At 47.1% G+C, this 11,368-nt stretch overlaps 1 protein-coding gene across 1 annotated transcript in view; it reads left to right on the forward strand.

The window, feature by feature from the left end:
* Nucleotides 1–3,086: 3,086 nt before the first annotated feature.
* LOC109973465 (microtubule-associated serine/threonine-protein kinase 1-like) overlaps nucleotides 3,087–11,368 on the forward strand; it is a gene marked incomplete at its 3' end in the record, with an annotated part of 33,127 nt that continues 24,845 nt past the window's right edge. Inside the window, exons 1-2 of the mRNA XM_020623084.1 lie at nucleotides 3,087–3,313; nucleotides 10,234–10,265. Coding sequence (XP_020478740.1) covers nucleotides 3,275–3,313; nucleotides 10,234–10,265 — 71 coding nt within the window. The remainder of the gene's footprint in view (nucleotides 3,314–10,233; nucleotides 10,266–11,368) is intronic.

Consider the following 11,368-nt stretch of genomic DNA (forward strand, 5'->3'; position numbering starts at 1 on the left):
TGCTTAACTTGTCGTCTCTCTCACATCCAGACGATGGCTTTTTGGGACAGAGCCTCTTGTTTATCAGATCTCATTTCCTCGTAACAAGGAAAATGAAACATGAATTCCAGAGGAACAATGTCTGGGTCCTGAGAAATGTCGTGTATAAGAGGGGAATAAAGGGACACGTGGGACAAATCGGGGTGATCTTTGGGAGGATTTCTCACGACAAAGGGCGCAGACAGGTCCATGTGTGCATTAGGAGCGTGGGCTTTGCAGCGGTCAGTGGAAGGCAGGAGAACATCCAGACAAACGGTGTTTGTCCCATTACTCTGCTTGTGCAGTGACACCAGGAGCACGAAGCTGCAGCTGTGCGCTCTGTTCTGGATGCTGCTGTGCACTTGTGCGTCGCTGTGTGTGTGTGTTTTCCTCAGCTCTCTGAGGGACTTTGTTGACCCCCCTGACTTTTCCTCTGGCAATAAAGTTTTCATTCTTCTGTGAAATATCTCAAGATCTTCTCAATGAATGTGCACAGGCCGTCTGTGGGGATCCGTTTAGCCTTCTAATTAACACTTTGACCTTTGACCTAATTGGAGATGCAGGACTGTGGGTGTGTGTAATTCCAGCCTAGGACACAAAGACAGGAATCAGGGATTATGGACATAGTGTGTCCACAGCTGACCCACCTGTACTGTGCATTGGAAGGCAGAAGGAGCGATGACGTCCGATGCCTTGACTCTAACGTGGCACTAGGAAGCTGTGTTTAATTCTGGCCTTAGCACGACTCCTACAGATAAAGCGGTGCTCACGCTCATTTATCTAACGCATGTGTCCTTTTGAGTGAGTGTGAAATTAGCCCAAAGCCTTTGCTTTGATATCGTCCTGGAGACTGGCTTGTTTTCTGCTGCATGGATGATTAATGATCTGATTTGTGGATAGAAAAAATTGATGATATATTTTAATTCACATTGATATCTGGAGGCGCACAAAGCAACATTAGTACACGGTGGTCATGCACCGTCGCGCTGCTGTGTCTAACCACAGGGGGTCACGGTGGTGATTTTATTGTGAGCTGAGAAGAGGAGACGTCTCCAGGAAACCAGAGCTTCACAGTAACAGAGTATTAATGTTGTAGGACCACTGGGAAAAATACAGCAAACAGCAGCAGTCGAATACAGAGTCAGCTTTATTTCAACAAATCCACCAGAGCATTTCAGCGCACAGCTCAAGCTGCTCCTCACAAAGAGCCGTGCAAACGCAGCATGAGAGCAGATGGGAGCTGTAAAGCTTTCCAGGTCACGGCCTCCTCTCTCATCCGCCACAGCAACTGAGAAGCATCTGGACAGCTGTGGGTCCTCGCAGCACGACGCATGAGGCTGTACCTACAATATGAAGTGTTGTACTTCAGTAAAACGTCAACGTAGCACAGTGTAAGAATACTCTATTACATTTAAAGGTCCAATATGAAGTGTTGTACTTCAGTAAAAAGTAAACGTAGCACAGTGTAAGAATACTCCATTACATTTAAAGGTCCAAAATATACTTGAAGTACTAAAACTAGTCACTGTGCAGAGCAGCCTGGTGACCATAACTACCTTATATACTTATACTGGGAAGTACTTTCCATCCTGCTGGGTAGCTGGTGGATTTCCTACTGGGATCAATAGAGTCTGATGGTTCTACTGGGTTTGGTTTGGTTCATCTGGTTCTGGACCTGAAGGTATCAGGTACATGTAGTGTAGTAAAAAGTACACGGTCTGTCTCTGACATGGAGTCACAGGATGAAGGAGCAGGACATGGAAGTACTCAGGTGAAGTACAAATACCTCGAAATTGTACTTGAGTAAATGCACTTAGTTACTTTCCAGCACTGAAACCTCCATTTCAGAGGTATGTTGTGAAAATGAGTTGATGCTGAACAGCTTTAACGACCTCTGTGAACAGGACAGTCAGCAGGATGGTTTGTCTTTGAGACTTGCAGTGATGAACAGAACCACACTGAGCAGATGTTCCACCACCAAGTCATTATGTAAGAGGATCTAAAAGCTACAGTACATCCTTTGTGTTCCAGCGCTTCGCTGAGCAGCGACTCGGTTATTTGTGCTTCCACGGCCAGGTGTCCACCTACACCTGGCTTTTTACTGTAAGCTCAGAAACCAATAGTCCCTCTCATGCTGGTACTGCAGTGTTTACATCTGTGACAGCGCTGACGGGAAAGGCAACAGTGTACAGGCTACAGAACAAAGCACTGCCATCAGCACTGAGGTGATGAGCCTCTCGTACAGCCAGACCGGCCCGACGGCTCCATCTCAGCCAACAAATCAGTCTGCAGGTCTTGTAGGGGTCTGTTTTTCATGTTTGTGTCCTGTGTCACACTGAAACATGGTCAGATTAACTGCCAGCCCAGTGTAGACCTGTACTCGCCAACAAAACACATCAGCTGTGACTTTTAGTTCTCTTTTCTTTTAAAAAACGGTTCAGTTCTCCAGACAAATATGAGTAAACATAAAGCTAAGGACCATTTTAATGCGTTGTGGTAGTGAAGTGTTGCAACTGTCCCCAAAACTGTGTTGGTCAAGTGTAAATATAGGAGAGTAACTGAGCCAAATGCAGGAAGTGCTGCAGCCTGTGTCCCAGATGTGAGCTGGGACCATCCAGCCCATACTCAGGCCCCGGGTGGAGGCTCCTCATTCACTGAGGGGCCACTCCGCTGAGAGGAGGAGGAGCGACAGGGAGTCCCAGGAAGGAAGGGGTTACACACATCGCGTTGCTGCTGTCGCTCCTTTAATAGGAAGCGAGTGTGTAGGATCAGCGACGGGATGGATGAAGCGGACAGGAGTTGGAACTTGATGCCGTTTTGAGGAGGGGGAGGGGGCGGACGTGGCGTCTTCGCTCACGGTGATGTTTACGGGACTGGACAGGCTCCTCCGCGGAGTCAGCGGCGGCTCGTCGGGGCGTCCGACAGTGAAACGCGTCTCGGCGCAGCGCTGCTCAACTCGTGTGTGAAGTAATCGGCTGTGGACGCGCTGTCCTTTGTAAGTGAAGGTGAGGAAACAGCAGAAGTGTCTGCTCGGCTGGTCCCCAGTGCACGGAGCGTTGGAGCCGCGAGAAGCCCCGCCGCAGTCTCACAGATACTGCTTTAATCAGACAACATGGGACCGTTTGGCGTGTGTGCTGTTTCAACGTGACCTCTTTGGTGCTGTTCGGGTGTGAAGTGGACACCGCAGCCCTCTCGGGTCAAAACACAGCTCGGACAAATCCCCCCCCCCAGGAGCCCCGCAGCTCTGCACCACGCCATGGATGACTCGGGGATAATACGGCGCCGTAGGCTGCAGGTGAGGCTGGTGCACGTCATCATCCTTTGGCGTGTGCTCCCTTAAAACACATCTGTCAGTTTCCAGCTGTGGGCCGCACAGCAAACATCTCACCACGATAAGTGCTCAGGGGCGGGTTTGAGTTTGAGTTTGGTGGCTAATGGAAATTCTTATGTACAAGTTCAGTATCATCTTTACAACCTTCAGGTCTCAGTTTGTCTTCATCATGTTTCCATTGATTAGCTCCTCTTCACCCAATGCCAGAGGAGTCTTAAAAAGAACATGAGGCTACACTTTGCAGTGGTTTTCTAGGATCCACACTAGCACAGACAGGATGTTGGATTTAGTCTGCAACACACCGAGGTGACACCTTTGACCAGGTCTTCTTTGTGTAACCGACTCAGACATTCACTTTACTGCACTGTAAGAAGACGGAGGCTGACACGTTCCTTTAGCTTAACAAATGTCATGTTTAGTTGATTAGCTGCTGATTATTTTTAGTCTTTTAGTGGCTGCTGCAGGATTTAAACAAGGGAACGGTTCAGTATGTGTGCGATGCTTTAACCAGCAGTGGCCCAGCTGTGTTTATGTCCCACACACATGATGTGATGTCACCTCTCATCACACGGAACCTAAAGAATCGTCACTCCTGTTATGAAGCAGCTGGTTTAACTATGGACCATGCACCCACTCAGCCACTCCCCTGTGTCTGGCCAGGCACAGGGTCCACTACCTGTGTGTGTGTGTGTGTGTGTGTGTGTGTGTGTTTTATTTTGTTTATTAATCCCCGTGGAAAAATCTCTTACTGATGGTGGCGATGTCTCCTGGCCACCAGGGGCAGCTATGGGTTCTGTGTCTTGACCAAGGACACTTGGACATGTGGACTGGGGAGAACGGGAATCAAACCACTAACCGTCCAAACGGGAGACGACTGCTCTACCTCCTGAGCCTCGGCCACCCCAGTCCCACCAGTGTGTTCACCTTATCTACATTATGGCGGCCACATTAGGACTGTCAGCTCTGAGCTGTTCACAGGCAAACTGACCCCTGTTACTGTAAACCAGAGGGAAGGGGGTAGTTAAGGAATCCAGGGAGGGTTAGTGGTGAGGTGTGCTGGTGCTCTCATGTCTCATCGTCAGCTCACTGTTCTCCTGCTGTGATGTATGACCAGAGCTGCAAGGGGATTAATCATCAGTCAGACTCAGTCACTGGCATTTTATAGATGTTCTGTAGGCAGGCCAGCTCGATACGCCTGTGAGTGTGTGTGTGTGACACTCTCTGATAAACGGTAAAACGAGGAGAGTGGCCCCAAACGGCTTTATTAGGAAAACCATAAAATAGAAGTCTCGCTTAAAGTCGAGGCAGGGTCTAAAAGCAGGACGACAACAGAAATCAGTGCAGGCTGGGTGAATAGTCCAGCGGAAGAAAGGCAAGAGGCAAAAATCAACAGAGCAGAATCCAAGAACAAGGATATAATGGAAACCCATGGAACCACAACAGGGAAACAGGCCAGAGAGAGAAATCCAAGCACAGTCCGAAACAGATGAGTGAATCCAAACACAAGGTTAACTAGGAACACTGCAGGAGAACACAAGACAGTCTGGCTGGGACACAGAAGATAGCCATGTGGTAAGTAAAGAGTTATTTGACACAGAGTCTGGAGACATCTAGAGGCTACAGAGGAAATGATACGAGCAGGACTGAGGCTGGAGAAGCTCTGTCTGTGATGTCTGTGTGTTGTCATGATGTGTTCTGATGTGAGCTCTGTGTGTGTGCTGTCCCACCGCTCCCCTGGGTCGCAGCATCTCCACGTCACCTCTCTGCCTCATCCTCGGCACCATACGGTGACACAGCCTGCTCCCCCCAGTTTGGCTTGTTCATCATCTTTGTGCTGCGTCCTGTCACTCTGCTGCTGTGTCCTGCTGGAACATGCACTCACTGGTCAGTTTATTAGAGACACCTAGCTAAAACTAAGGGTACATCCAAATCCCCTGAAGTGCGTCTACATATAATGTGCAAGAAACAAATAAGAGGGAAGAGGATTTGAGGAAACACAGTTGTAGAGACATTAGGTGACGGCTGCTTCCCAGCTCTTTTATATGATCGTTACCGTGTCCTCAGTCGACCTGGAAGTCATTCTGGTCGAGTGAGGATTGAGGAGGGTTCAAGGTTCTTATATCGAGTATCTGGTTGCAGACAATTTGACAGATTTCTGATTTTGGGAGGAAGTTGGCGTTATTGGCTAGAAGTTGTTCACCAGACAGGCGTACAGTTAGGTCTAAAGTTGGGTGTAGGGTCAACGTTAACCCCAACTGTAGCATAAAGTCTTGGTCCTAATCTGCCATCTTGTCTGTAGCCAGGTCCCGCTCCTCATACCAGCTCTGGGTAGCGAGGATCAAGGTGGCTGCTGGAGGAGCCATGATGAACGGACACACCTCTTTATCAGAAATCAGTTATTGGCTGGACGCATCAGATGAAGGATTGGAGGAAAGGACATCTCATGTTTTTAACAAGGTTGTTTCCTCGAGTCCTCCTTCCTCATGTTTTCCTTGCTTCTCAGGAGGGTGGGACTAAGAGGCAAGGAAAAGATGCAAGTGGGGGAAATGAAGGTGCAAATAACAGACTCGGGAAGCAGATGTCCTTCATCTGAAACATCAAGTCACTGAATGACTGCCAATAAAGGAACTTCTACGAAAGACGGTCCCTTGTGTCCTCCCTCATGACTCCTCCAGCAGCCGCCTCCATCCTTGATCCTCAGAGTAGGAGTAAAAGCTCTGGGACACCTTCAATGTTCTGGGCCAGAACGACTTCTGGGTGAAGTGAGCAGCAGTCGGTTAAGGGAAGTGAGCTGTACCCTTAATGTGAAATAAACAGAATAAATAATAATAAATCAAGAGAAACGCTTCTGTCAGATGATCAGTAAACACTTGATAAATTACCAAAAGTTTCCACTGGAACCCATAATGCTCTCGGCCCCTGACTGGTTCACTTCCTGCTCGTTATCATGGGTCAATTCTGGTTGTAGGAGAGTCTTTGCTTGTACGTGTTCTGTTTTTGATATTATCTGTTTTGTGTTCTTTTGTGTTTGGTTAACGGTTTGTTCATCTTTAAGCTTGTTTTGGACATGATTCATTTCACGGGGTGTATTGTCTAATTAAGTCTGAAGCTAATGGTTTTAGTGCCCGTCAACACACCAACAGCCCCCTGAAGGTGCTGTCGCTGCAGAAAATAAAGAAAACTTCACATTTCTACCTTTTGCTCAAGTGGCGTGGTGTTCAGGGAATAGAAATAAACCGTCTGCACCAGAACATCTTATGTGTGTGTAGCACTGCTGCCTTTTCTATCTGTCAGCCCTACATCAGGTTCTATAAAGACTGGACCAAGCCACCGTGACGTCACCCGTGACATCAGTCTGGCCGTCGCCATCTTGGTAGCGCTTCAGTCCGCGCGTTATGTCTAATCCAAAAATGGGCAAAGAGGTGGAGCTAGTGGGCCGCTGCCTAGGGCGGGGCGGGACCCTCCCACCTGCCACTCAAAGTGAGTGAGTTATTAAAAAATTCACCTTTCATACAGTTGTCATTGAAGGATAAGTTAGCTACAGAGACCAACACCTTTCTGTAAACATGTCCATTTCTGTTGCGCATTTTAACACCGCAGTCTCTGGGGACTGACTCCCTTACGGTGCCAGCCTCTAGTGGCCGTTTGAGGAACTGCAGGTTTTGGCACTTCCACATTGGCTTCCTCTCTCAGCCCCGGAGGTCGCTGCTTGGTCAGTGCTGGAGATGACAGGTGGTCCTGCATTTCAACAGGCTCTTTGTCTTTATACATTTCTCCAGTGAATGAACAAGTGATGCACTGACGATGACGGTGACTCAAAACACAAGGCTGTTAAAACATCTCCTGGAGTGTGCACACACATACTGACGTTCACAGGACATGCACTGAGTTGTGTGAGTGCACCAAAGACAAAAACATCATGCTTTGAGAGAAACAGGCCATCTGCAGCCCCAGCATGGGTCTGTGAGCACATGGAGTAATCTGGAGGTAGAATAAAACCATAAACACACTAGACAGGGAGTGCAAACCCCCACCAGGGCAGCTCAGGATCCCGTGGTGCCATTCCACCAAAAACCAATAGTCCAGACAGTTTGAGCCCAATACTGGGATTTATTTATTTATTTTTGCCATGATCCCATGATCGGCTGAGTAAATGTCCCATGCAGACCGACATAACAATGTGTACCTACGCTCGCACCATTTGGCTGCATGTAAGTCCATGTTAGAGTCCGACTTCCAACGGCCTCCTGCCACACTTACAGTACTAGCTCCACTCGTCTTCACGCTTTGGCCACAAGCGATTGGAGGGCATGTTGGTGACTTTTATTCAAGTATTACATATTCACAGTATGTGAGTATTTCCACTTTCTGCTACTTGGTACTTGACTCTATTTCAGGGGCAGATATACTTTTTTATTGCCCAACATTTACTTGGCACGTTCACCCTTCATGTCCACTGAAGTCCACAAACTTCTAAACTTCCTGATTTTGAATTTTTCTGATAAACTGAATGGTTACTTGATTCATTTTATAAGCTAAATAAATTCTCCTACATAAGTAAAGTATGTTTAAAGACCTGTGGAAAAGCTTTTTGCTGCATGCTTTATATTTCTGTGTGTGCAGCACCTCCGCTGTAGAAGCATCATTCAGTACCAACAGACGGCCGCACTTTGGTTAATGTGCCAACTGGTTCTTTATAACTGTGTAGACAACATAAAGGAGGCCTCAGAAGGACATCAAACAGTCTGAGCACATGGTCACAGGTCTGCATTCAGATACCAGAGGTCTGAGCAGTCTCAGTCTGACTGGTAGGAGCCATGCACTTAGATTTTAGTTTTGTTTCTAATTCAGAATAGGTTCTTTATGTAAAACAGCCTTGTTTATGTGACAGCAAACAGCTCAACACCTGCAGGGAGAACACGCAGTGTCAGGCTCCAGGATGTCGCTGTGTACTCAGGTTCTCTATGGGCTGTCTGGTCAAAGAAGGAAGTGCAACCATTTTCTAAGAAGAGAACTCAGAGTGCATGTACCTCCACCAAGGCACAGCATTCGCTCACACAGATGGGTCCCTTGTGAAAAATGAGATCCAAAACTGCACAAAATGTCCTAAAATCCTTCATCTGGGTCAGGTCCGGGTCATCTTTTAGGGTATGATAGGCAGGTATACTGTGCACCTTACCCTCTGTCCGCCTTTCAACGATGCACTAAGAATAACTAAAATAAAAACTGAATTATATAAAATAAATCAGCATGATCCTGCTCACTGGGCCGGTTGCTGTAGCTACATGGTTAGGTTTAGGAAGAGACGGGGGTCAACATTTCATATCATTTGTAATTAGTCACCATTTGTTATAAACATGTACTTATGGTACTATGTCACATGATGTACTTCTTTTTACAGCCACTAGAGGGCTCCTCATTGGTAGGTGGAGTAGGGCCTTACTGACCCATAGCAGTCGTCCTGGCGAGCTGATGACAAGCTGTTTGAATGGCTTGCCAACAGCCGATTCTGCCGTGTTATGTGGTTCACAAGGGACTGTACAGCTTCTCTGTCACAGGCTTCTCGGTGCAGTTAACCCTCTCCTCGATCAGAAGCCCTTCTTCTTCTGATGGCTCAGGGTTAATCAGCCTGACTGATAAAGGACAAAGTGAGGAGAGATCAATGAGTTTCATATGCAGCCGTCCTTGTAAACAGGGCCTGGCCTCTGTTAACATGCAGGCACAGAGCCATGTGTCTGACTGGCTTGAGATCCTGAGGTGAGAAGGACATTAGTTGTTGTTTTCTTAAGTGTCCGGTGTTTGTGCAGCTTTGTTCTCTGAAGGTACTCGTTATCTGAGACACAGACTTAACCTTGTGGATGGAGGCTAACAACATAAAACCCTCTGCTGTGCTGGAGAGTCTGTCCTTGTAGCAGGCAGCCATACACTACACATTCAGTGCATCAGCAGCATGTCCACCCACACACACACACACACACACACACACACACACACACAAAATCGATATCTGAAGGTTAACCTAATATCTGCATTGACTGCGGTTAACAGGAGGTCGATCAATGTTACCAGTGGACATTACCCTGCATGCTACAGCAGCAGGTGTGAAGCTGCTGTTTATCACCAACTCCATCCACACATACACGGAGCTGAGGCTGCAGCCACGCACTCTCTGCTCCACCCTTGTTTAAAGCCTCCGTCCTCTCCCTCTCTCTCTCTCCATCTCTGGGTAAAGAGCCAGGCTGTGTTGGCACAAGATCTGACTTTGCTCACAGTTTGTGTTTGGTGCTGCTGTTCTCAGTGTTCCTAGTCCATCTGGACTCAGGAGAGGGGAGAATGGAGGGAGGGAGGGAGGAGTGTATTGTGAGAAAGTAACAGACACACCGGTTTGATAACAGACATACACACTCTCCAGAGCCAAAGGTGGCGTCTCCACTTGTTGTGTCCAACCCACAGACCCACAGAGACTCAGCTGATTCTCATGTCTGACAAAGAAAAGCATCAGCTCCTCACATTAAAGAAGGTGGAACCAGAACATGTCGGTGACTGTTGCTTCTAAATAGCTGAGGTTCATTTTCTACCAGTGAACTGACTCATGGCTGCAGCTCTAGGTCACTGAATGGCTTTGTGAGGACGACGCAGTGGGTCGGACGCAGTGGGGTCAGAGACAGCGGGTAGAGCAGCTTTACTTCATTGTCAGTGTGCGGGCAGTTTTTCTATGAATGGGGGTGTTCATTTATTTATTTATTTTTGGACATTTGCTGACACCTGACATCTTTTGAAAAATCTCAGTAGTTGAGCTTTTCTTTATCACCCATATGAAAGTGTGTGTTTATATTTTTCTGTACCTGATCGCTCTCCCTTTCTGTCCTTTGTCTTTCTTCCAGAAGGATTTGCCGCTGCCTCGCAAAAACAGCAGGTGAGTGTTGCCTGTGTTCCCTCCTCGCTCCCTCTGTCTCTGCTGTCCTCTCTGGGGATAGACCTGTGAAGAAAAACAGTCACATCGAGCTGCTGTGCACGTGGTCTGAGGGATCAGAGCTGAACTGTGGACGACCCGCCACCTGCCTCAAGGCAAATGTGTATAAGTCCTGTAAAGTCCTGTTTCCAAACCTGGACATAAGTCGACAGAAGTCAGTGTTGAACCTTTTTATTTCAAAATCTAAATGTATTTCTATAGCACCTTTAGAACAACGTCTAGTTGGCAAAGTGCTTCACAAACACTCAAAATCATAAATCAGTCAAATACACAGTAAAAAGTCATAAAGTAAAAATATCAAAAAGCCTCGGTATCAAACTCCACCAGATAGAAAACTAAACAAAGGCTTAAATGCTGATCTGACTCCGAGGAAGGCTACTCCAACGTTTGGGAGCTCCAGCTATGAGTCCCCGTTCACCCCACCACTTAAACCTGACCCTTGGAACCACTAAAAGAAGCTGGTTTGACCATCTAAGGGATCTTGGAGGCCTGTGCCGCTGTAATAAAAGAAAGTGGAGCCTTATAAATGAAAATTAACAATTTAAAAATCTATTCTGAAATGAAGTAGAAGCCAGTGCAACGAGGCCAGGACGGGTAACGTGGTCAGATTTTCATGTGCTTGTCCAAAGACGAGCAGCAGTGTTTTGAATCATCTGAAGATGAGAAAGAGATGCCTGGGTGGCCCACAGATACGCTGCATAACTAATAAAAGCATGAATTGCTATTTCAGAGTCAATAAATCTTGACTAATCACTGAGTCAAAGTCCCTTTAACAGCCCAAATCTAAAATGATCCCAAAACAAGCTCAGTCTCTGTGTCCTCGTTGGAACAAAGCTGAGGTGAATTGAGCCAAATTTTTAATCTTCCCTCCTCAAAACCCACCTGATACTGGACTGAGACACAGGCCCAAGACCTGCAGCAGTGAAACCAGAGCTGACGCCATTAGACTGAGCAGAATTAGACCCGATAGAAACGTGCTTTCATTTGCATTTACTTTTGCAGAGTTTCTTGAAATTTGGTTAAAATGTGAAACATTCAGACTGATG

Source organism: Monopterus albus, unplaced genomic scaffold (assembly GCF_001952655.1).
Source record: "Monopterus albus unplaced genomic scaffold, M_albus_1.0 scaffold292.1, whole genome shotgun sequence".
Taxonomy (NCBI): domain Eukaryota; kingdom Metazoa; phylum Chordata; class Actinopteri; order Synbranchiformes; family Synbranchidae; genus Monopterus; species Monopterus albus.